Source organism: Chaetodon trifascialis, chromosome 12 (assembly GCF_039877785.1).
Source record: "Chaetodon trifascialis isolate fChaTrf1 chromosome 12, fChaTrf1.hap1, whole genome shotgun sequence".
Classification (NCBI taxonomy): Eukaryota; Metazoa; Chordata; class Actinopteri; order Chaetodontiformes; family Chaetodontidae; genus Chaetodon; species Chaetodon trifascialis.
The window spans coordinates 21,866,652-21,892,456 of record NC_092067.1 but is presented as its reverse complement, the minus strand read 5'-3'; the positions used below and the strand labels follow the sequence as shown (position 1 = coordinate 21,892,456).

Here is a 25,805-nt window from a genome sequence, read left to right as displayed (position 1 = left end):
CTTTCTTCCTCTCTCTGTTCCAGATGAAGGTTACTACCAAAGTGGAAGGTTTCAGTTTGAAATAGATGTCCCAGAAGCCTATAACATGGTGGTGAGTGGTCCATTTGTCTCTCATCGTTTGGTCTGAAAAGTCCTTTTGTGCGTGTCTCTGTCTGTGTATCAGCATTAATCGCTCCCTTCTCGTTTTGACCTGTTAAGACAACGACCCATTGCTGCTGGATTATGGTCTGTCCTGGCCCTTTGTGTATGAAGCAGTCTGTAGAAACAATGTAGTGGTGCTCTCATATTACCAACTGCTGTTCCAGGTCTGCTTGAACCTCGCTATAGATTTTTTTTGTCCTTTAGGTAAAAGGTCTGCAGAATACTGCATTATTGTTTTCACCTGGCCTTCATGAGTCGAAGTTACTCTGCTCACTTAGTTTTTTCTTTTTATTTGTTCTTCCTTTCATTCTTGCAACACAGGCTTTGTGTCACCGTGCCAGCGTGTGAATCTGTGTCTTTTGTTTGTGTGTGTATGTTTCTCATTAATGCATGTGTTTATGTCTTGTATTTTCTTCTTTTGTCTGTCTTTTATTACACTCACACTCACACACACACACACACACACACACACACACACACACACACACACACACACACACACACAGAGTTTCCTCTGCATGCAGCCATCTGTGACAGCTTTATGATGCCTGCCATAGAATGATAAATAGTACAAATTCAGTCATTGAACATTAATTGATTCATAGATTCATTCATTCATAGTCCTAGAGGATAGAAGATAATTGTCCCTGTGACAGATATTGAGGAAGAGCATGTGACCAGACAGACTCGTTGATTTGGTCTTCATACATGCAGCCTTTAAATTCAGACTGTAGTCTAAATGGGTTTCCGTCCATCAACTTAACCAAAAAAAATGTTTTAGTTCTGCAGTCAGACAGCAGCGCTCAGAGCTCTTTCAATAGTAGCAACGAGCAAAAACTCAGAGATCCACCTAAAAAGCAATAGATCAATTTGGAGCAGTCCTTAATTGATGATAGATTAACTGAACAGGCATTTTTGGCTGTAATTAATACCCGGGGAGAGAGCTGATGTTACTGACAGCATGTGCACGTTTAAAATGACTTCAGCTTCTGTAGAGAATAAGAGCCTTTAAGTATAAACTGTGTCCTGCAGCATCTAAAATCTGTGATCATTTTCTTTTTGTTATGATTATTATGATTAATTTAGATACAACAAGAAAAAGCTTTTCAGGTCGATGAGTGGTTGATGTAAAAGGAAGAAACACCGTGAGGAGCTGTGCTGTTGTAAAGCCTCTTTAATGAGAAGCTCTAAATGCCTCTGAAGAGCTGCTGTCCACAGTTCCCACTCACTGTGTTTGTTCCAGCTGATGTAAATGAGTCAATGCAAAATTATCTCCAAACAGTATCAGCTGTTAGCAGAGCTGAATTATCAGCCTAACAGTCGTATCTTTGTTAAATTAATTTGAGCCAGTTTGAACACACATGTATGTTTAACCAGCTTTCTGTAGCGCTTCAAACTCTTAATTTGTTGGAAAAGGTAATCACTGATTTCAAATAGTCCTTATTTGTGATGCATTTACTGGATGAATTGTTGAATCTTCAACCAACCATGCCTCTGAAAATGTAACCCACACTTTATATTTCACATTATCATAAGACCATCAGATCCAAACTTGATCAAAACCAGTGTAGGACTCCTTTACAAGTCATTCAAAAGGCTCGACTTTATGCAAATATCTTCTGACGCAATGCAAACGACAACCAGGAGAGAGCTTATCGTGCCTGGTTTGGTTCCCACACAACTGGAGGCAGAGATTGTCTATTAGACTGCTGCACTAGCAGGAATGCTTCAAGCCCCGATACAGGACCGCAGTGCCGATCAGTCAACCCACTCAGGCGTTATTGTTGTGTTAAAGGACCATAATATTCATGATTATGTTTTCTTTAGTGTATAATCAACTGAAAATTCAAATTGTTGTGTTTTCATTATTTAAGAATGAGCTCTTTGTAGAGGGAGAGGGTCCTCTTCCACGGAGTCTACCTTAGTGAAGCTAAGTTGCGTTTTGTTATTAGACTTCGCTGCTTGTCATAGATCGTCCCTAACAAACTGAGAAACTGAGTGAACACGGTGGGAGAAAATTTAGACCTTGACTCCTGATGATTTAGTCTGAGTAAGAGGGAGATCACATTATGCCAGTGTGTGTGAGCTGGAGGGGGTATAAGTTACCAGGTCTGAGATTCACTGAGGGCCAGCGCCATCTTTTGAAAGGAGTAAAATGTATAAAGAAGTTATTGGGCTGAAGTGAAAAGGCATAGGACCAGGGTGATGTACTCATGCTTTTTAGTCTGTGTGAGTGTGTTACTGCAGAATTCAAGGTCGAGTGTGGAAATTGAACTCAATGAAAATGGTACGTTGCAGTAAACAGGCATTGGTATATGATTCCTGAGCTCTCTCATTATTACTCACTGGCTCTCTGCCTTCTTTCTCCACCCCTTCCACAACGTCTGTGTAACTGCTGCAGCAGAATTGCAAGTGAATGACATGATTATAGTCATTTTACAACAGCCTGTGAGGCTTTTACTTGTCAAGAACAATGACAGCCAGCTTTCTCTTCTCTGTCAACCATCCACATTGCAGCATACAGTTATGGGGGGGGTTAGGGCTAAGTGCCTTCAAAAAGTCCATTTTATTCTAAATGTATGGACATTTTGAAACATTTAAGTCGGCTTTGAGTTGTCAAACTCAGTGAAGAAGTGAAGAAACCCTGAACACACCCAATATCATCCAAGAGGATTTATAGTCTGAACTGGGGTCAGCTCAGTCGCCCACCAATTGAATTATCCAATCAGTATAATTACTCTAAAATGTATTAGAATCTAAATTTGAACATATGATATTCATGCATTTTTTTTCACATTCCTCAAATGTCAAAGTTATGCAAAGAACAGTTTTGGGACTGGAAATTTTATAAGAAATATGAAAACAAAGGAATCAGTGGGCACTAACAAAATACGAGCAAATCGTGTATACATACAACAAAGAGGACATTTGTTGGCAAGATTGTTTCCTGCATGAGACTCACTGTCTAAACAGACAAGTGAGACATACAGAAGGCACTGAGACGTCCTTGATGACAAACAGTGAATAAACCGGTGGACCCTCGGCTCGGTTTTGAAGGCTGCTCTTTTTGCGACTGCTCATGGCTGAAGAATCTCACAAAAACAGACAAAATGGGAAAATACAGAAATCTTTTCAGCCACATCACCTCTGAGGAAAACGCTTTGGTCTTTTCAAAACATTTTTCATGGTCTTGCTGCTTTTTCTCAGTAATTTCTCTGTTTGTGTGTCATTACTGAACAGAAATATGTTTGAATGAAGCGCTTTGAATCGCCTTCACAAATAACAAGATATGGATGAATTAGCTTGGAAAGCATTTTATTGTGTGCAAAGAGAAGAAAAGATAACCTCAGAGAGTCACTGCGGCTCTTACGCTCATCTTTGTGAATCTTTGTGCTTCTTTGAAAAGGCCCGTTTTAACCTTCAAGAAAAATTGGTTTTATATTAAAACAGCTCACAAAAGAAAAGCATTTAAGTGATAATAATAATAGACTATAGCACTACATAATGCAATACTTTTCTGTTTACACCTTCTTTGTACTCCTTCATTTTAATATTCTCTGACGAGGAAATACTGGTTATTAAAAGTGTTTTTAAATGGAACTAAATAATGGAATAAATAAGGATGTGTCTCTCCCTCTCTATCCTGTCTCCAGCCTCCTAAAGTGAGATGTCTGACCAGAATATGGCATCCTAACATCACAGAGAATGGAGAGATCTGTTTGAGGTAAGGCTGCCTCCTTCATGACTTCTTTATATTTTAGCTCATGTTACTCTGTTGTTCTCCCTGCTAAGAAAATGATGTAAGTGGCAAATAAAAGAAAGTATTCCCTTCGTTAGACATCCATTCTCACCAACTTTACCCGAAATTTAATGAGTGAACCTTTAAATGATGCAGCCAATCGCATTCTTGAAAAATGTTCATTTGTTAGAGGATTTCGAACCAGTTGTCTTGGAGCTAACACCTCCAGCACCGCGGGAGGAGCATCCCATTGGTTTACAGCCCAATACTTAGAGAGACTGTGCCACAAAGTGTCTTTAATAGCTTGTATTGTAAATGACTGTATATTCCTTCCTTTCTTTTAATGCAGCTTATTGCGGGAACACTCTATTGATGGTACAGGCTGGGCTCCCACCAGAACATTAAAGGTAAATAAATCGCTTTCATTTAACAGAATGTGCCTTTAGGGAAGTGTTGCTCGCTTTTAGATGAGGTTACAGGGATTTTTTTTTACCGGGCATTTTTTTCTAGAAGAGGAAAAGTAAGTGGAGTATGTGAGTTTGGATGAGCGATTGACTTTTAATGGGACCATTTCAAGTCAAGTTTACATGCGATGGCAGTCTGTTCAGCAGTGATCAGTTTCACTGTGAGAGAAATATTTTTCCTGTTTCATTCAGGGGAGGAACAGAGAAAGTGTCTAATATTCATGCCAACATTTAGGACATTTGGGACACGTCAAGGGCGCATGGATTCATGTGGTTTGTATGTCTAGTTTGTGGCCCAGTGGAGATTTTGTATTATTTGTGTCACCACGCGCTTATATGTTTTCCGCGGTCCAAACACAGTCAGTCAAGTTACTCTTAAGGGAATTCATGTTTGTCACCAATTTGTTGGTCAAAGAGAAAATCCCAGAGTCTGTGAATAAACCCACGTCTCTGAAGGGTCCTAAAGCTCCTTCACATCCGAGAGAAATACTGCTGAGGACTGTTGAAAAGTCTTTTTGCGGAGCTATGTGAAGGTAAACGTCACAATGAAAGACTTTTCAGCTGCACATAAAAGAGTGCTTTGACTTCTTACGCTTCAGCCTTCACTCAATTAAGCAGTTTTTGCAGTCACTGACGTTTAAAGCAAGGACGCCCTCTGCTCTCCCTACTCAAGATTTGACTAAAATTATGCTTGATACCAACCGCGGTGTGAAACTGAGCGTCGCCGTTCGGTGAAGCGCTGCTTTCCATGTTAAGTTTTGACTTTCTGATCTCTGCTTCTCTGCAGGGATGCAAGGTTAGATCACTGTTCCTCTCAATCGCTGCACAAGGTTGCACTTATAGTTATTGAAATATGTCAGAGGCACTGAATGCCCCCCCCCCCCCCCCCCCCCCCCCCCCCCCCCCCCACCAGTTTTACAAGTTCAGAGGGTCATCCAGTCAATCGTCTTGGTACCTCTTGAGCTTCCTGCCAAGAGCGCTCTTGAAGTTATTGCCAGGATTTGTCTTATCCTTAAAGGTTTTCTTCATATATTTTAGGTGTAAATGTCTAGGTTATCCCACTCCTGGGGGTTGGGGGGGGGTTCCTTTTTCATTCTGTCCCTTCTTGTACAGAATGAAAAACATGTTCAGCATAATTGAAAATTGTCAGGCTACATATGGTTTGTTTTATGGCATGACAGGTCTCCATGTCACAGAACAAATGATGTTAACCTCTGCATGATGTGCATGAAGTCTTGCTGGTAATATGAAGACTTTGCTCTCATAATGAAAACTGTGCTTGCTTGCTGGATTAAGGCCTTTGTAAAAACCGGCAAATGTCACTATGTGGTGGCATTTTTTTGTCTGCCTCGGCTAAATTATATCCAGTTCAGCATCGCCTGTGCACAGCAGCACAGTCGATCAATCTGTGAAAGCACTCGATCAGAAAGGCATGCTCAAGTCAGACTCGCGGCAAAGAGGCACATGCCGTAATGGATGATGGTGAGATTGCTTCAACCCCTGCTGAACGGGCTAAGATTAGCTTTGACACAAGGCGGACACACAACAAGAGGCTATGATTTGGTAGGAGTTTAAGAAAAATACAAAATGAACAATGTAGAATGGAAAACTTGATGTGCTGTGAGTGTTTGTGTGGTTGGCCGTTCGTTCCTGGAAAACGATTTGCGTATGCGAACAAACACTTTCCATCACAGCCTAAACACACTCGTGTGCCTCGCTGTGAAAGGGTCTGACGAAAGCGTGGTTGCAAGACAATGGAGGAGACGGATGCCACAGCATACAGAATGCAGTTTAGAAAGGCCCTCTAATGACTTGAAAACCACACATCCAAGTATTGATTTCCACTAAGAAACTTCCAAAGATGTTTCCACTATATTCTGCCAAGACTAATAGGAAAATGCAAGAGGCAGAGTGATAAATCATGTCTCTTCATTGTATTCACATCGCATCCTGTTGTTTTTGATCTGCACTGAAGTCTGTGTGTAATCTGTTTTTTTTCTTTCCTGCCGTTTGTACACCTTATGCAGCCAGTGTGAGGGTGGGTCGTGAATGAACTGAGCTATGATTGCAATCAGGTTTTGTGGTGAGATCTGAGTGAGGGCAGGGGTGGTGTACATAAACAGACATGCACAACCTTGTTTTTCATTTACCTCCTGATGGCTTTCATGGGCGACTGTGCTGCATGTGTACACAGTCTGAAATACTCATTTTCCTTTCATCACATACTTTTCTGGTATTTGCTGTCTCTTACTCTGATCCACCAGTGACGCTTCTGCAGAACAGCAGCCATCTGAATAAAACGGGATCCGTCAATAAACCTGAATAACCTCTCACGTCATGTAAATGTCGCAGCGTTTTCATTGTTCTCCGTAGAACACATTGTATTGTAAAACGTACTCCGCTCTCTGTTATGTTTTCTTGTTGTTTTGAATACTTTTCTTCCTCGGCTTTGATTCTAAGCTGCAAGAAAAGCAGCTTTGCGTGCAGCGCGAGGGCTTATCTTTTGTTTGTGTTGTAGCAATAATAGTGAGCACAGTCTGGCAATGTAACTTTCATATAATTGGTATGAATGCATTCGGGCAGTGCTTCACTGTACAGATACACCAAGTAAAGCGACTGTATCTGCTCACTGTGAAAGCCGAGATACATGTCAGCAGCGAGCGTTGTGAGGTTTAGATATTTAGGGCTGAGTCTGCAGATTCGGTGCCTTTAAGAATTATCCACTTTTGACTTCGCAGTTGATTTGAAATCCATTAAAATTAAGAAGTGTCTCAGTGTGATCCCTCAGATTGGTTTGAAATTTCTTCCCTTTTTGCGCTGCCAATGCATTCTTGCTACTGACAGTTGGCAGCTGTAACAGTAGAAAATTTCTGGGAAAATTTGAACCCCTGCTGCGACACGGCAGTTCTGCACCTTGAGTAGATTGTTGTGGCAGGGAGTCTGAAACGAGACACCCTCATCTGACTGTGAGTTAATTCATTCTTGTCATATATTAATATGCTGAGACATTAATTCAGACTAATCTAATCTAATAACACAAATTGATGCAACACGCAACTAATATACAGGAATTTTTTTGATAAAATATGCACTTTTTTGCAGCTTATAATGGCTATCAGTGTGGAAATCTGATTGGTGGTGGCTACCCAATGACTGTGAAAGAAAGCCATGCTTAGAATGATCAGGCCTGGGCTGACGTTCTCTTTTCTTTAGCCACACAGAGTTTACCTCTGCAGGCATAGCAAGCTTTTTTCCTGACCGTCCATTTCGCTCCCTGGCTTGTGTCTGACAGCTGGAGGATGTTTGTTTGTGTTCCCGGTCCGAGCTGAAACGCAGCCTGTCATCGTTCGCCGAAATGCAGGTGTGAGCGTGGTCATCTGTGCGAGAGTGGTTGTGCTTTGGTTCGTGCGTGTCAGCGAGTGTCACTGTGAGTGCACAAAAATATGTGAGGAAAAGTGCAAAAGCTGTGAGTCAGAGAGGATTGTGTTCGTTTTCGAGTGGGTGCTGACGTCCCTCTTCACTGGTCACCACTCCTTTCCACTTCAGCCCACACACACTGTGGCACATAAAATACATTTGCAATAATGGCTTATATGGAAAATGCAGCACAATGTACATTTGCAAAGCTTTGAGCACCAAAATACGCCCATGTCAAACCCACTGCTTTGTTGCTTTGAGTTTTGCTAAACCGCTGTTATATACTTATAAAACAGGCTATTAAGCTGGCAGTATTGTGCAGCCAAACCTGAAATGAGCTCCAACAGACAAAGTTGTGGGTTTGCAACAAAGGTCCTCAGCTGGAATCACATTGAGGATGTTGCAGTTATGTGGTATGTGCCTCTACCATTAAGGTGTCATCAGTCAGCAAACAGTTGCCACTATCCCTGCCTCCATTGTATTCAGTATAAACGCGCCGGCAGCCCTGACCCGAGGTTGGCGGAAAGGAGAAGGTGATGTGATTATCCTTGGTGGATGGCAGCAGCCTGCGGTGTGCCGGCTGGTAGGATCCGAGCCGCAGAAGCTCATTCAAAGCACAGAAAATATCCCTTGCTGGGCAGCAACCTCTCTCGGTCTTAAAGCACCTTCAGAGTGCCGGGGCGCCCCTGCAGACAAGTGAATGACACAGATGCTGTGACCAAAATCCATACGACGTCCCGATTCTCAGCAGGGTTTTAGTTTGTGGCGTTCTCGCTGAAAAAGTGGCAAAGTAAAGACGGCATGCAAACGAAATACAGTCAACTGTTTGGGTTTATGCACAATTTCTCCCACAATGCCATGCACAGAGGAAGCTGAGGAGCTGCTCACAAATGGAAAAAAGTTAAGATAAATTACAGGTGATGGTGAGTTTAGAAAAGAAGGCTCTGAGAGCTGGCTAGCTCTAATAACAGCTGGTAATAGTTTGATTTTAGTTTACCAGGAATGACAAACAAACATTTATCAGTTATTGAGTTTGATCAACCTGTTAGTCTTTACTGCAGTAAACAGGAGATGCAGAAAAAACAATGATGTACTCTTTGTGGTTTGTTCAGTTTGGAATTCTTTTCAAGATTATTTTCATTTGCTTTTTCACACCATTAGTGAGACAGACTGTTTGCTAGGTGTTTATCTAAATATTCAAGGTTCAGAGCTTCATTTCATTATGCAAATGAATTAATGCGTGCATGGAAAGAGCGAAAGATAATTGAAAGGAAGCCCTGAAAGCATGAAGTCAATCAGTGGAGCAGCTAGCAGTTGTTTGCAGCAGCTCCCTGTGAAATAATAAAGCGTTGTCTTTTTAGTTGGTCTTTTGTGATGTCTGTCAGTGTTATATTTTGTGTGTGTGTGTGTGTGTGTGTGTGTGTGTGTGTGTGTGTGTGTGTGTGTGAGTGAATTAGATTTAAAGTGCGATACAGTCTGACTGTTGGATCATTAATGCTTTTCATTTGGTTTCTTCTAGGACGTGGTCTGGGGACTGAACTCCTTGTTTACTGTAAGTTTTTTTGTTTTTGCTTTATTGACGTGGTTATGTTGTTTGAAAATAAACTATCCAAAAATGCATTTTGATTTGTCGTTACAGTGACCTGATACATGATAAATGATTAAAAAAGAATGAAAGTTAAACTTACGGTTGTACAGCTGTGTACAGAGATCTCCCTCCTTTAGCAGAAACGATTGAACTGAATCGCAGGTCTTAACTGCGGAGTGCAAATCTGAGTCCAAGCTCAGATCAGATGAACCAGGGCCATTGTTTATCTCTCTTTGCAGCTGTAGCATAACCATAACTTCTGACTTCAGGGGAATAATCTGTGTCATTATGAGGAACACTCAGAGAGGATGATGGGGAAATAAAAACAAGGAAATTTGATTACACATTATGTTTGCGGAAATGCATCCCCAGCTGGTCCTGGATGGCCCCTTGTGCCTGGTCCTGCAAGCCCTAACTACAAGTCAGACAGTGAATTCTTCAGAAAACAAAGTCAATTGGTAATTAATCAGATTCTGGGTTTTGTGTGGGGAAAAAATTATGACTTGATGATGGCTGAAAAGGAATGCGAACGTGTTTTTAAATATGAAATGAATGCCATTTTTTTAGTAGATTATATAAGCATTTTGGATGCCAAAGCAAGCAGGAAGTAAGCAGCTGAAAGTAATCAGATTATTTCATTAAGTCCAAAACTTTGCTAATTGCAAGCTTGCATAAATCCATCATCGACTACATTTTGAAAGTATGCACAGTTACCCTGAGGTCAGCACTGGGACTACGGTGATAATGGTGATGGTAATCTGTGTTGATGTGCGGTCGTGCCCTAAATCTTACCTCTTAATCAGGAAACCTCTCAGGCCATCCTCCTTTTTTATCTCTCTAATAACACGCCGCCTCTCGCCTCGCGTGTTGTGCCTGGCATCTCTAAGGCCACAGGGTAATTAGGCTGGCTTGTTTGTCGCAGTTGCAGAATCCAGGGTGACATTGCAGACAGCAAATAGTGCTGATGTGGGCAATATCCCCCTCAGCTGGGACGCAAGATTATTGGGAAACAAAACCTGACCCACAGATAGAAGTATTGAACCCTGGAAAGTTTTCTAAAAGGATCCAAACATTGGAGATCTTCTGGCTGAATCAGTCACTTGTGTTTCTTGACTAATTTCCACACATCGTTGCTGTTCTTGTCTTCCTTCTCCTCATGTTCTTCCCTCTCTTTGCCTCTGACCCAGGACCTGTTGAACTTTGACGACCCGTTGAACATCGATGCAGCAGAACATCATTTGAGAGACAAGGTGAGGCTTCGCTGCTTTGACCATCGGTGACTCATTCAGGGCCATCCGAACGTGATCTTTCATTCTCTTTTATCATCACACATAGATACAGTGCAAACAGCGACATTGACGTGCAGAGATGATTGACCTGTGAAGCCTCCTCATCGTGTCTCCTTAATCACGCTCATGCCCTTACTTCTGTTGCCTGCATAGAAAATGTATTGGGACAAGACGCACCGCTGCTGCACTCACTACGTTTTCTTGTGCAGCTTCCAGTGACGTCCTGTGCGCACTGCCTGCTTTTGTGGGTGGAATTATGTGATATACAGTTGAGAGTGCTTTATTCTGTTTGAGTGGGCTGAAGACAAAGAGCAAACTGCAGTCTTACCGAGCAGAGAGCGGCTGTGACGTTATATTCAAGAGCTGCATGCGTGGTGCAGGTGTATATGGTGTTTAAAAAAAGGGCTTATTCACATAAGATTATTTCATTCTCTGCATCTGTAAGGCACACTCGCACCCTGAACCGGAACTCTGAATTCCCACAAAGGTCACCACTTGTTTGCATAGACACTGAACTGGCGTGGGAGCTGTTGAATGCCAGCCTTCCTCTTAGCAAAGCAAACATTCAGGATGTTTCTAAAACACGGGCACGCCGGCTAAATGGTTTAAATTTATTTCCTCTGTCTATACTCGTTTGCCCTCTCTTCTTCATCTCTGTCTCGGGCATCAGCTCTCTTGCATCTACTTCTTTATCAGCACATCAGGCAGCGTCAGAACGTGCAGAGAAACTGATATTCTCAGTGTTGTGCAGACCATAATTGCTTTTCTGAATTGCCAACTGAACCACTGTGACTCTGCAGGGGGCCTGATGACCAAGGAAATAGTTGCTAGTTGAGCCTGAGCTGAGGCAAGCTGAAAGCATTTCAAAGTGCAATATTTGACCTTTGGCACTTTCCACATACCCTCTCCCATGATGCTTTGCAGTGTACCCAGCAGTGCATGATAATGGTTGCCATGTGACCCCATTAGATGTGAAAAAGTGCATCTCTGTGTGTGTTTTTGTGAGAGGGAGAGGGAAGTGTGAGTGCGCATGAAATGACTGCTGGTTTGTGGCCAGGGCCAGTCAGTAGTCTCAGGTGTAGGAGGAAGAGTGTCATTTGGAAGTAAATACAACAGAGTTGTCGTTTTTGGTGTCAGACACCCAGATTCATTCATCAGTGAGCCAAAGCCAAAAGGAACAGCATGCACTGGATAAATTACTGTTAGGGATTTAGCTTAGCACACGCATTAGAAGACTTTACATGTGCATTATGATTATTCCTGCATGCATGCTTCCCAGACTGGCCATGGCCCCACTAAAAAGGTAGGAAAATACAGCAGCGCGACATTCAGTTAGTGAGGACTGCATTTCCCATTGAGACCAGGCCTGTGTCCAGCATCAGTCCCTTACAGTGTCCTCAGAAATGATCAAAATGGAATGAAATAATGTGTGTCCATATACACTACCCTCTGTTACAGTCCGCCAATGCGATGCATGGCACGTTATAGATGCGAGAATTACTACGTGCGGCTCTGTGCCTGTTATTGATGATGCAAAATGATGACGATTAATAATAAATCTTGATTACCTGCTCACTTTCGAGTGTCCATTATGGAGAGAGTAGTGGATGAGCGAACATGGGGGTGAGTTTGGACACAGGTCTTCGTGCATGTGCTGGGGTCCATGCTCTTTGATTATCCAGGAGCACATACAAGATGCTTAGACACTTTCTGTATGTCCTAAATGTGATGTAATTCCTGTTGAAACAGGCTGTTGGGGACGAACACTGGTGGTTTCAGTCATGAAGAGAAAGGCAATCTGATTTCGTAGGATGGACAGAGAAGCAGGGTTGTTTGAAATGCTTAATGGCTTTATCGACTGGACTTTCTATTATACCCAGTCTTTCAGCATGAGGTCACCACTGTGGTTCAATTCCAGGTGTTAAAGTGCCCATTTAATGCCTTATAGCCTCCAAATGCTACAGGAAGGGTGGTGAAATGTGTTTGTGTTCGATCTACAGCTGCTAATTTAAGGAAAGCAGTATTCTCCCAAAACTGTCCGGTGATAGTAAATGAATGTCTCAAACCCAAAAATACTGAACTTGAATCTTCTCAGTAGTTATGGAAGATCTAATCAATACTTCAGAATTCAGTAATTTTCTAAATGAAAGGAGAGCAGGTAAATAAATGCTCCAGAAGTTTTGGTGCTGCTTCACCGCACTGTTGTGCTTCTCTGGAGTCACAACAACTGAAAACACCGAGTCATCCAACGATGACCCCCTCCCACTGAGTCACAGCCGGCTGTAATCAACTTCAGCGGTGAGTGGGTGGAGCCGTGGGAGTGTGTGTGTGTGTGTGTGTGCGTGTGTGTCAGCGCACACGTATGCTTGTGTGTGTTTGTGCGTGTCCAGGCTTTTGAAGTGGAACTCCTCCTGTGGCTGCTCTCTGAATACATTTGCTGCTTTAAGTGGCTGAAAGGAAGCATCCTCATGGGCAATTTACTATGTGTGTGTGTGCGCGTGCGTGCATGCATGGCCATGACTTGGGCTACTTTCAGGGACACGTTTCAGACTCTAGACCAGTTAATTGAAGATGGCTGGTGCAAAAGTTTTGTCCCCAGTCAGAAAACAGATGATTTTGGGGTCAGTGGTTTAAGTTCAGTTCGGGAAACCAGGAAATTAATCTAAGTCTAATTTCCTGAAAGTGACCTCAGTGTGTGCTTGTGTGTAGATAGTTCTGTATTTTAGGGTTGGGGTATATTTTGGGACAATTAGCAAAAAAAAATGCAAATGAATGCTTGTTTCCGTCCACTACTATGATCCATTTATTATGAGCTGGTTCACAGAGATAAGCAGTAGGTGGACACACACTGTAGCTAAGGATGATACGAGGATGAAAAAGCTTAACCAGCTTGACAGAGTCTGCATCGCCATCATTAGCTGTGTTTACATGTGCGTCAATATTTGCATGTTATTGAATTCTGAAGTCCTTAAACTCTAAATTCCTTTTACGATTGTTAGTAATTCTGATGCTCCTCTTATAAGGAGTGGGAGCTGACATTGCTGACTGTCAGGCTGAAGTGAGAGTTCATCCTCTGACTGATGTCCAGGGATTGTTTCAAAGCACCATCTTTGTCTGCGCCCTCAGTACTTTTTAGTTTGAAGTTTTGTGAAGAGTGCTGATGAATACTGAGCTTTGAAATCTCTCAGCTGGAAATCCTCTGAGAGACCTTTTAACCATAAATGCTAATTAGGCTTCTCCATAGCATTAAAAAAGTGTATGAAAAATATTGCTAGTAATTGATAATGACAAATCATGTTTTAGAAAGATGAATGTGGCCTGGGTTTCAGATTTTAATCATTTGCCTCAGCAGACCAGGAAGGGTATGCTTTCAGCATTTGATATAGATATTCTGTGTTTCCCTTAAATTTAAACATTTGCTGGGTCCCAGTTCCACACCAAGCAGCTTCTGAACCGCCTTAGAAAATGAAGACGATGTCATAAAAAATGCTGGATATTGGAAAAAAAATTAAACTTTTAGACATTTTTCTTTCCATTTGTTTTAATTACAGTAGAAAGTTGTGTTGAAGAATGACTTGTTGTGCTCTGTATGTGCAGTTAAAACACATATTTAAGACGTTGTTAAGAAGTGCATGCATGAGGGGAGCAGATTTTAAACATGTCTTAAGTCCTGTGCAACCTCGCCACTAATAATAATGGGTTAAAAAAATGTTAGAATACCATTTAATTGAAGAAACACTTCTCACAGTGGTGTCACCAAAACAAAAGGGGTTGGATCTCACACAGACAGGTTTAAATAAAGGCGTAACTGAAACATACAGCCAGAGATTTTTGTGGTATCCTGTACTGTGTGTGAATGAGTGACAGAGTTGGCCTTTGGAGGGTTTGTGACCCGTTAAGCTCCAGTGTTCATTGCTCCTCATCAACATGGGAGACCACCTGTCTCCCTTAAATGCTCTCTTTCTTGCCTCGTCAGGTGCCTCGAGTGGCTTAGCCTCTTCAATCAATAGTCAGTCAAAGACACACTCACACTCACACACACCATTTACTGCATCATGATCCTGCTTCTGTCCCTGTTATTAGCTTTCTGTCCTGAGCAGTGATTGCTGCAGCCCTGTAGGGTCTCATTAGCATTTCGCTCAGAAAAGTTGCTCGAGACGAAATAACATTTTGTCTCGTCTTGTTTTAGTCAACGAAAATGATGAGACATTTTGACAGTTTTTATTGTGTAAACCACGTTTAGTCTTGTTTTTATTCGTCAACAATATTGCATTATATATTTAAGTATAGTTATCGTCACATGACCAGCATTTACGTTGCGTCTCGTCTTGTTTCTGTCAGGTTATAAAGGTTCGTTGGCGACGATATTTCGTCATAATTTTTGTTGATGAAAACAACACTAATTTAAAGTAAAATAATCATAAAGGTTTTTGCAGTCAAACTGACTGTGGAAGAGAGAGCAAGCAAGGTAATTCTGCAACCATGTTGCCTTAAAGCATCCAGTCTGTTTCAGATCGGTGCTCGTTAGGGAGAGGGCAGAAGCGGAATAAAGGGGGCCCTTACTTTTTGTGGCACAGCCTTCATGTTGGTTCACTACACATCGTTCTCCTATAAAACAGGTTTTCACTCACCATGTCTGTCTGTCACCTAGTAGTCCTGCCAACTGAATATAGAAGTGCCAAAATGTGCTCACCAGTTCTTGATGAGGTGGAGGACAATTCAAACAAACTGACAGACTGAGGCAATGTCCATGTTTATGCAAATTAGGACAGAGAGCAATGCAAATTAGTGAGCAAAGGTGAGGCAAATCTTGTCACAACCACCTCCTGCCATTCTTTCTCCAACCCACTGCTTTATATTTAAATCTGAGATGGACCTTCTTTAAGGCCCTGGTTCAGCAAGCATCCATACTCTTGACGTGTGTTTGAGACCGACAGTGAATTCCTTCAGACAGAGCTGTGCTATTATCCGACAGTATCGCACTCCCTCTCGTACTGTTGCTTATGTGGCTGTTGAAAGATGAAATTGAATGCGTCAGGCTGTCGCTATTAGCACGTCTTCAGAGAGATGTTTTGGCTGTCATTATTTGGACTAGCTCCGCTGTGATTTGGCTTTAAATCTATTTTTATTAACTGTGTACAGGGCTTAAAGTCGCTGGAGTGCAGTATGGTGCAGTATAGATTTCATAGGTTTTATTTTTGCAGCCAATCCAGAGGGGAACACCCTATTTAACCTGCAGACTGTATTCTTTTCTATATCCTTCTCCCAGCCGTCAGCTCAGATTAGTTCAAGTATTGCCATACATATCATACATACCTCATGTTTACAAGCATAGAATCATCACATCATCCGTCTGTGCACAGAGAAAAGTCACACAGCTGCTGGAATGAAACCAAACCTCCCTCTACCTCTTATACATACAGGCAATCTAAAATGCATGGGTCACTGAAAGTCGTACTCAAGGTATTGCAGATATCTTGTGTTTTTCCAATCATTTTCGAGCTCAGGTTAACAGCACCTTGAGGCCGATTCTTGTCCTCTTGACAAAAGGATGCAAACAAATAAATGAAGTTAAAAAGCTTTCACTATTCTGTGAAGGAGCTGAGTTTACATAAAGCGAGTTCCCAAGTATTTGGTCTCAATGATTATGCCATGAGTAGTTCTTTGAATGCTCCATTTATTTCTCTATCACCGGTGCTGGATGTAATGAAAAGACAGTCAGGATGTGACATGCTGGAGTCCACTCAGATGAACTCCACACCGTCTTGAAGTAGAAACCTTGTTCTGATCTGACAGGGCTTTGACATTTTTCCTACACTTGCTCAAAAAATCCCTCTCAAAATGTGTGAACTGACCCAGCACTGTCCTCCACACCTCTGCGTCCCTTGTCATCTCTCTTCTCTATTTCATTTCTTCCTTTCCCTGTTCACACTCTCGGCTTCATCTCTCCGTTCGCAGTCTGTTTACCTAATATATCCCGAGGCTTTGCGTTGTTTAGTTTCAACTTTTAGCAGATTTTAAAGTCGCTGTTTGTACCCACAGGCTTTCATTTGCATCCCCTTCCCACTGATGGGGCGGTGCGTATTTTGAGTACCTGCACCGATTGCTGGAGGACAGGAGAGTTAATTACCTTCCACGAATAAACAGAGCCAAAGAAGTAAGCTACAGCCTAACAAAGTTGTAATCGACTGCAGAGTTTACTTAGAGTCTTCAAACTAATGAACACCAAAGTGATTTGCAGTTCCAGCCAGTTTCCTGCTGTAGGAGAGAAAAGGGGGACAAAGTGAGAAAAAAGCACAAAAATGTACAATTTATGTACATTTATTTTGGGTAATATTTTTCAAAGGCGTTTTCTTTTTGTCTTTCACCCGTCGAGACGTATATTTAAATCTGTGCTGGACATCTTAATTGGGCCTTGTTTGAATTAAATTTTGTGTCTGCTCGCTCCACCCTTCGAGTCCATGTGAGGTGATGTAACTGGGGCAGGCTGGAGCTTCACTCCCTGCTGTGTTTGTTCGACTTCACTCCCTCTCTCACCCTGCAAACCTTCTTATCCCTCATCTTCTCCACTAAATGTGACTCACTATGTGTCCACGGGTTTGTTTAGGTTTTTGTTTATCATGATTTCTCCACAAATATTTGCAGAAGCTCGCAAGAGGCAGCTGGGCAGACAAACGATGCCAGAAAGATGGGCAGGTGGATGAACAGTGACAGGCGGAGCGTTATCCCTTATTTACAAGTGGTGTCCATTTACACAGCACAACCTGACACAGACAGACGGAGGAAATGTAGGATATCAGTGAGGCAATCATATTTCTGCACAATTACTTATTTTTTCATCTTTTTTTCCCAATGGGATGTCAGAAAAAGTGATTACTGCCTATAGGCACACAAGCAGTATGTACAACGTATGCAGTGTACAATTGTGCTAATTGGTGAATGTTAGCATGCTTACACCCTAAGCTAAGATAGCAATCACGGTCAACATTTAACCAGCTTTGCATGAGCATGTTAACACTGCTATGGTGAGCATGTTAGCATGTTGCTGCTAGCATGAGGGAAGACTCTTAGTTTTTTTTTTATATTACTGGTTCAACAGAAAGGCTGCACAGTGGCGCAGCAGGTAGTGCGTGTGCCTCACAGCAAGAAGGTCGCAGGTTCGATTCCCGGGTCTGGCCTTTCTGTGTGATGTTTGCATGTTCTTCCCGTGCATGCGTGGGTTCTCTCCGGGCACTCCGGCTTCCTCCCACAGACCAAAAACATGCTCATTAGGTTGATTGGTGACTCTAAATTGCCCCCAGGTGTGAGTGTGAATGGTGTGTGTATGTGCCCTGCGATCGGCTGGCGACCGGTCCAGGGTGCACCCTGCCTCTCGCCCGTTGACAGCCGAGATAGGCTCCGGCCCCCCCGCGACCCCGAAAGGGATAAGCGGCATAGAAAATGGATGGATGGGTTCAACAGAAATATGTCATTTTGGTGCAGTCCATTTCTTTTAGGCCTCTGTATGAAGTCTGTCTGACGGCGTTTGAATCTTACCTTGCTACCTTGCACATTGCTCACATCTTGGATTATACGCCTCGCCTCTGACCTCAACAAGATTATTGAATTATTTGAACCACTGACCTTTCAAACTGCGTCAAATTAGATTATTAGAAGTCTAAACCTGAAGGGAGCATCTCTGAGCTTTCAGTGGAGACGTTAGCTGGATTTAAAGTGGCACTCGGGACTCCTCGGCAACTCACATGGCAGAGCCAGTGTGCTAAAGCTGTGACTTTGCTGCAGCGGCGCAGGTTCGATTCCTACCCGTGGTCCCTTGCGGCACGTCATCTCCACTCTGTTGCCGGTTTCCTTCCTCTCTTCAGTTATGCTGTCCAATAAAGACAAAAAGAAAGTTACAGCATCTCTTCGTTTGCCACTGAACAAACCTAAAGAAACCAGACCCACGGACTCTGTGCACCCAGGACCCACCACTCCGCTCTCAGCTGGCAGCTGCACTCGTGGCACTAAAATAAGGCCAAGAGGAGAGATTCCTCAGCAGCAATAGGAGCGATCCATCACCCCTCTGGGGACAGATACTCAGACTGCTGTCATCACTGCTGAAGTTTTTGTCGCTGGCAGCTTGTCAGCATTCCTGTCTGTCATCTGTGTTTCCACACACACACACACACACACACACACACACACACACACACACACACACACACACACACTCACACACACATAGACATCATGCCTCTTCTCCCCGTCTCTCCATCCCTCTTTCTCTTCTCTGACTCGTGTTTTTTCTCACGTTCTCCGTCTGTCGCTCGGTCACAGAAGCCCCAGCGATGCGTAACTAACTGACCACTGGAGCTGTGGCGTAAATCAGTGCGCTGATGTCCGCGTGGGACACTTGTATGTGAAGTTTCGTGTTGCATGACTGCACTTAATGGCTCAGACCCCTCGCTGATGGACGGGTGATGGGATAACGAGAAAAAAATGAGACGAGAGAGGGGAGCTGGGGAGAGGTGGTCGTTTTAGGAAGGAGAAATATGATATCCCTCTTGTGTATGTGCAGCACATTATTTATTAAACCACTGACAAACTGGTTCAGTATTCTAGTGTTTTTTGTAGTGAAGTGAGTAGTGGGTGAAGCCATTCAGCCCAAGTACATGTTGTCTGGAGTCACTGTGGTATCCTGGGAATAAAAAAATGCTATGCAATTGCATGCATATAAAAAACATTTAAACATTTCTTGTTTTTTATGTCTTGTTGGACAAAGTGTGTGTAAACTGCTGTTATGATACAACCTCATTCAGAAGCTATATGAATTGCTTTAGCAATCTTTGCACCAAAGTCATTGCTAATGCAGTTCTTTACATGACTGTGGGTGCTTTGATTCCTCTGAAGCAAAGCTACCCCTGAGCTGTGGTATTGTGCTACCAATTAAAACTTCTATGATTTACAGTGTATCTAGCTACAGTGCAGCTTTGCTAAGCCATGCACTTTCTGGTATAGACAGGATAAAGGAAGTTCTTTCAGAGGGGAAAACTGCAGCTTCTGTCTGATGTATTAAACAATAGCTTGACTGATATTTGAAGAGGACACGAGCAGCCTAAGTGGTTGAAGAGAGAGACACAGAGGGCTTGAAATGATGGACAGAAGGGGAGTAGAGGTCACACAGAGCTCGAGGTAATCAGGAGGGACGGGTCAAGGAGGCGACAGAGGGGAGGTTTCAGGATGGTGGGTGGGGGCAGACAGAGGCCAACCTGGAGGGGAATGACGAAGAGGAGAGCAAACATGGGAAAGGCAGGAGAGGGCGCACATGACCAGAGGGGGTTTAAAGGAAGCTATGTGGTTCTGTTCTTTTACACGAGACAAGATCCCCGAAATGATCAAATGTAATTGTGAAAAAAAATGTCAATTTACATTTAGAGTTCAAGTTTCTGGAACAGGTAATTATGTTTAAATCAACTCACTCAACTCATCAATTCAGCTTAAACCAGCTGAGATGAAGTAAAGTGCTATTTAAACTTTCAACTGTTTAATACTCATAATAACCACCTACAGTTCCCGCCATATGCCAGGTGTCAGATATTATCAGCTTGTATTTGATGGAGGAAATATTGGCAGTGAATTCAGTAAAGGAGAGAAAAAGGGCACCCCGACATACAGTTCATTAATATTAGTGCACCTTCATTGGCCAGCCTGGAAACAGTGTATATAAATATATTATATAGTGAACATGTTTTCACAGATTTTTTAGATTTAGATATTTATTTTTTCCAGTTTCTATTTCATTTATTTGTTCTGCAGTGGGAGCAACTGCAACTGACCCAGTGTCCCCTCAGGGATCAATAAAGTGTTCTGACTCTGATTCTGATTTAAATATTGGTGGTGGGGGGCTCGCATCTATTTACTCTTGACTAACTTTTGGCCCAAGTGTCACATCACCTGAGAAGAGCCCAGCCCTGGAGCATCTTGGTTGCATTTACACTTCAGTCAGCATGTTAAGATTAGAGCAACACGGACAAAGAGACTCAGGCTTATAGTCAGTCTGGGAAGAGATCTCTGAAAGCACTAACTGTGTTGACCAGAAGTCTAAAAATGAACTCTACTGCATATAACTGTTTAAATCTGCGTTGATGTGGTTTGTATTCATTGCCTCATTTCACAGTGGGTCGTATGACTTTGAACTGCTTGCCCTCTACAAATGTTGATCTGGCTTTTCTAACGTTCACGCTCTCTTCATTGTCCCCTGTCTCCCATCCAGGAGGATTTTCGGAATAAGGTTCAAGATTACATCAAGCACTACGCCAGATGATAGACGCATCGGCTACCCACGTCAGCCTGCACCAACCAACCAAACTGCTCTACCTTGCCTCTGCTTATCTTGGCCAACTGCCACCCACGTGTGTGAATCAACAGCTGACTCTGACTCGTACCACTCCCCTCCTCCTGACACCACGGCCCCGCTCATGCCCTGCTGTTCACGCGATTGCAATAAACTCCATGTCGCAGGAATGATATACAAAAAAAAAAAAGAAAAGAAACAAAATTATGCGTTTGAGGAAGGGCTTGCATACAAAAGATAAATATGCTTTAATTATCCTAATCGATCGCGTGTTGCGATGACCACGGTGTCTGCTCATCGCGGCAAGATCAATGAGTGACGCCGCCTCGCTGAGCCCGTCGAAGACGAGCCGTGGCAACGACACGGCGAGGGATTAGACGGGCTGGTTCACCGGCGCAAAGGAGGCCACATTCAGCTGTTTTGAAATTTGACGAAAGAAGAGAAAGAATATCTGTTGCTATCAGTTCTCTGTTCCAGTGCCTGCCATGTTTGTGTCACTAAAGAGAAAATGCATGTGAGCTCACAAACGTATAGACACACACAGTGTCAAACACATACATACACAGCCCCACTAGACAGCATGTGAATGACCACATTGTCCTGTTCTGTTGTCATTCTCCTTGCATGTACACACACACAGACCTTCTGTGTGTCTTCACATTCAGTGGGATAAAGAAAGACTACTAAAACCACAGCCAAACGCATTGTACTGTGTTCAGCTTCACCTCGTCTCCGCGCCCCGGCTCTTCCTCTCCCCTCCGTCCTTTCTGTCCTCCCTCCATCTGTCTCTGTGTTTCATGCACACACATACATCCGCGTGCACCTTTGGAGAGGTTTAGTTCATATTCTAAGTGCAATCAGAAAGAACTGGGACAGTGGCATGTTTTTGGTGTGTTCGCTCTGTACTTCTGCACAGTTGATTCAGGATGAAGCAATGACGACACGTTTAATGGACAGCATGTTATGGAACGTGAACGTAAACTTAAAGAGGCTACAGTGAATGTCTGCAGTAACAAAGTATCAAATGACTGAAGACAAAATAACGTAAAAGGGGTCGCTCGTAGTGATGAACCCGCTGAGAACGATCACTTGAATTTGCAGCTCCCCTCGGCTTCACCCAACATGAACGTTAGATCACATCCCGTGTCAAAATATATGCTTAAAAAAAGTATTTCTTTGTACTCGTATATCAAAATTACTTGTTACTTAAATGTGCTTATAGTAGCTTGAACCAACCAGTGTCAGTCGAAACCCATCAATCTTAAACTTTTAGCAGCACAGAGCTACGATTAATTAGCTAGCTAGAAACAGCATGGTATGCTGCTTTGTCTGATTGGGTATTCGCCACCTCAAATCTTGTTCCAGTTGCTCAGAATACCATGGTTACAGGCCCACTGGCTAGAATTGATCCACTTTGAGGAAAGTGGTATCATTGACAACTCCAGATTACGCACAAGTTCAAGTAAAATTCGTCCTAACGTTATCTGCTGCCGGCCCGTCCTGTTTCCCTCAGAGATGTGTCACGATACGGAAGCTAGAGACTCTTCAAATGCTGATCCAACCAGACTTTAAAGCTGAAAGTCAGCACTTTAACCTCGCAGTCATTGTTTCATTTCATTGTCGTTGTGCTGCAGAACGGAACGGAAGACATTTCACTGTCCCAACGCTTTATGGCTGCAGTGTTCATCCCCTCTCGTTCTGGTTACTGGGGGAGATTTCCCAAGCTGACGTGGAGTGTGTGTTCGTAGAGGGACAGCACTCCACTCTCTCTTTCTCTTTGTGTGTGTGTGTGCGGACCATCGGTCTGGATGTGTTTGGAGAGGTCAATAGCAGAAATTCATAAAGGCGCTCAGGTAGCACGTTAACTAGCTAACGAGTTAACACGCTAGCAAGCGAGCTTACTAGCTAGCTGATGATTTTCACTCAGTGCAAGAGACTTTCATCAAGCACCTGTAGCACCTGATGTCTATTCAATGTAGCAGGCTAGCCTGCAGCAGGCTAGTGTAGGTCCAGAAGCTGCGTCTCATGACACAGGAGGTGCTGCCTTTGATGCACTCTGGACAAGTTTGGAGGCCTATAACGATGCATGTTGTGAGCGGATTAGCTTGCACGCTACAATGCTTGTTAACTCACTTTTTAGCTTGTTAGCTTTTTGCATAGGTGCTGCTGAGTTGACTAGACTGAACGATGAGGTGCACTGAGCTGCAGGACACCTCTGGTGATCATGAGCTAACCAGATAAACCTCAAACTGTTGTCATGAACTTCTGCCATTGTGAATTTTGGACATAAATTGAGAGAGTTAGAGTTAGAGAAAGAGAGACTGTCACTCAGGTAGCCAATGAGGGGGTGGCGTGCCCGTGTTTGTGTGTGTTCTGCTCAGCCCTGGCTAGCATCGTGCCTCTGGTTTGAGTCGTCTTTGTGAACATTAAGACTGTTCTCACTCCATTCAGCTTTGTGTTCACACGTCTGCATGAGGCAAAGTCTACGTGATCTGCCAGTGGTGCATTTTTACTAAGGATGTCAGAAATGTAGTTGAAGATTTTACGTCGGAGGTGTGTGCGCGCGCAGACTGAAATAATGTGCTTGGTGAGCGTGTGTGAGCGCATGTGTGTGAGCTGTTACAGTATGACGTGTTGAAATGATGTGACTTGTTAGCATGCTCTGGTTCCCTCTTTTCTTTTTGTTATTCTGGCCCAGGGTTCAACAGCTCAAATGATTATTGTTTTCCTCGTGGAAGTAAACAGAATAACAGACAACACTGACTTCTGCCAAAACAAAGGACCTGAGAATATGACAAATACCAAGTCCATAGAAAGCAAACGTGAATGTGGGCTTTCCATAGCATTTTCCAGCACGGTTTTGGTCCACTCAGTCCTTGACGGCTAATGTAACTGCCTATTAATTTAAAGCCATCCTGCATAATGGCCATGACAGTTCATTGTCATGGTAGTAGTTGCCTCCAGGATACGACAGCCCAACACTCTGTGCTTAATCTTAGCCTTACTAGTACTCAGCTTCCTGTTGGACATGTTGTCATATGTCCTTTAATTTGGCAGTTAGCAGTGCCCCCCCCCTCCCCTCCCCCCCAGGATGTTATTGGGAAATGTCTCTGCTTGGGCTAACTCCATCTTTGGGCCAGAGGAGGAAGATTAACAACCTGTTCTTCTTCAAATCCTCAACCTTTTCTTTCTCAGATTGTATATCCATTTTTTAAGATATATTAAAAGAGAATATGAATAAAAATGAAGCGTCTTTCATCGCACATGTCTTTCAATAACAATTGCAAGATGAGCTTTCAGTATTTTAGGACTGCAAAAAAACAAATTGCTCGTTTATCCTCACCCACGGTCCAAACCCTGAAGATGTCCCGCAGGAATACAGAGGATGAAGGACATCAGGTGCGTGTGGACATTATGGATTCGTTTATTGAATGCAGCAGCAGCAGACTAAATCCATCTACGCCACTCACAAATCCACATTGTCTGTCTTTTATCTCCAAGGGGACACGATGAATCTGTACAGGCGATGTAAACGCTACATTTAATTCAAATCTAATTCTAGTTGTTTGTGTTATTATTGATTTGCTTTTATCCTCTTTTGTCAAACACATTTTATGGTGCAGTGTAGTTTTAAATTTACAGCAAAATAAGATCAAGAAAAGTGGCAAATTGTCACAATAGAGAAAGCAGAAAGGTGATGTTAGACATCAGTTAAAAAATATTTAAATCATATTAAACCCCTATATTATTTGTAGCATTAACATTAACAACATTAACATATACATTAACAAGAAGAACAGGACTACAATGAAAATGTCTTCCTTTTCAGTTTTTAAATCTGGAATCGTAATCTAACAAAAATTCAGGCCCTGGAACAGCTCCTGACGTCCTCCTGAGCTTTTAGGCCACATCTTCTGCCCTTCATTTGCTGGCACATTTCCACACTTCATGACATCTGTGCGAACTCACTCCACTGCTGAAGGCCATGAGATGAGACTAAAAAGCTCCAGAATGACTCTCATCAGTGAATTTTTCCATCGTTTTTTTTCATTTCTCTAATTTTTCAGCGGTCGGCTGATTGTTTCTGTTAACACACTTCTGCAGATTTCACATGTGCTTGTGTTGTTTACTTACTGTTTGTAGCTTTACAGTAACAGCCGTCGTTCTGCTCCTCACTGACCGAGCAAGGAGGTGCACTTAGCCAGGATACATGTGCGTGCTCACACACTTTGCTGTATCTGACAACTGCAGCCATTCACACATTCGACTTGACTGAGGAAGACAGACAGACAGACACACACACACACAGAGAGAGAGCGAGAGCGAGCCCATCATTTCATCATTACACCTGATTTTGGAGGAAACACAAACATACTGTACACTCACCCTCTGGCTATATTCTAACTTATGACTGTGTGTGTGACAGCTGACAACCATAGCCAGGTAATCATCATATTTCTATCATATGTATTCTTCACAGCACCCCCTGAGCCAAAATGCCTTCTCAGTCAAATCCTCTTTAAGTAGCCTTGATTAATTTAAAGTACATATTTCCACTTCCATTAACGGCCTTGGGGAGGAGGTGAGGAAGTAATGAGGAGCAGCAGAAATGGTGTCCCTGCAGAGCTGCTGTTGACAGCACACCTGCCAGCCGCGCTGAAGAGGAGATTAATGACTTTAAATGGTGGGTCATTTGTCAAACAAATTGGCTGCAGACAACACTGGGAGCTGACTTTGATTGGTAAAAGAGGATGATGTCAGGAATCTAAAGACGTGTTGAATCTGTTTCTGTTGTATATGATACAGAGGAGCTGAAACTGAAAATGTTTTTTTC

General features: G+C 42.9%; 1 protein-coding gene across 1 annotated transcript in view; it reads left to right on the top strand.

Moving 5' to 3' along the window:
• The window catches only part of ube2f (ubiquitin-conjugating enzyme E2F (putative)), a 40,564-nt gene extending 16,349 nt beyond the window's left edge, over positions 1-24,215 (top strand). The window contains exons 5-10 of the mRNA XM_070976671.1: positions 24-91; positions 3,795-3,865; positions 4,230-4,287; positions 9,281-9,313; positions 10,537-10,599; positions 20,891-24,215. Coding sequence (XP_070832772.1) covers positions 24-91; positions 3,795-3,865; positions 4,230-4,287; positions 9,281-9,313; positions 10,537-10,599; positions 20,891-20,941 — 344 coding nt within the window. The 3' untranslated portion in view covers positions 20,942-24,215. The remainder of the gene's footprint in view (positions 1-23; positions 92-3,794; positions 3,866-4,229; positions 4,288-9,280; positions 9,314-10,536; positions 10,600-20,890) is intronic.
• Positions 24,216-25,805: the final 1,590 nt, after the last annotated feature.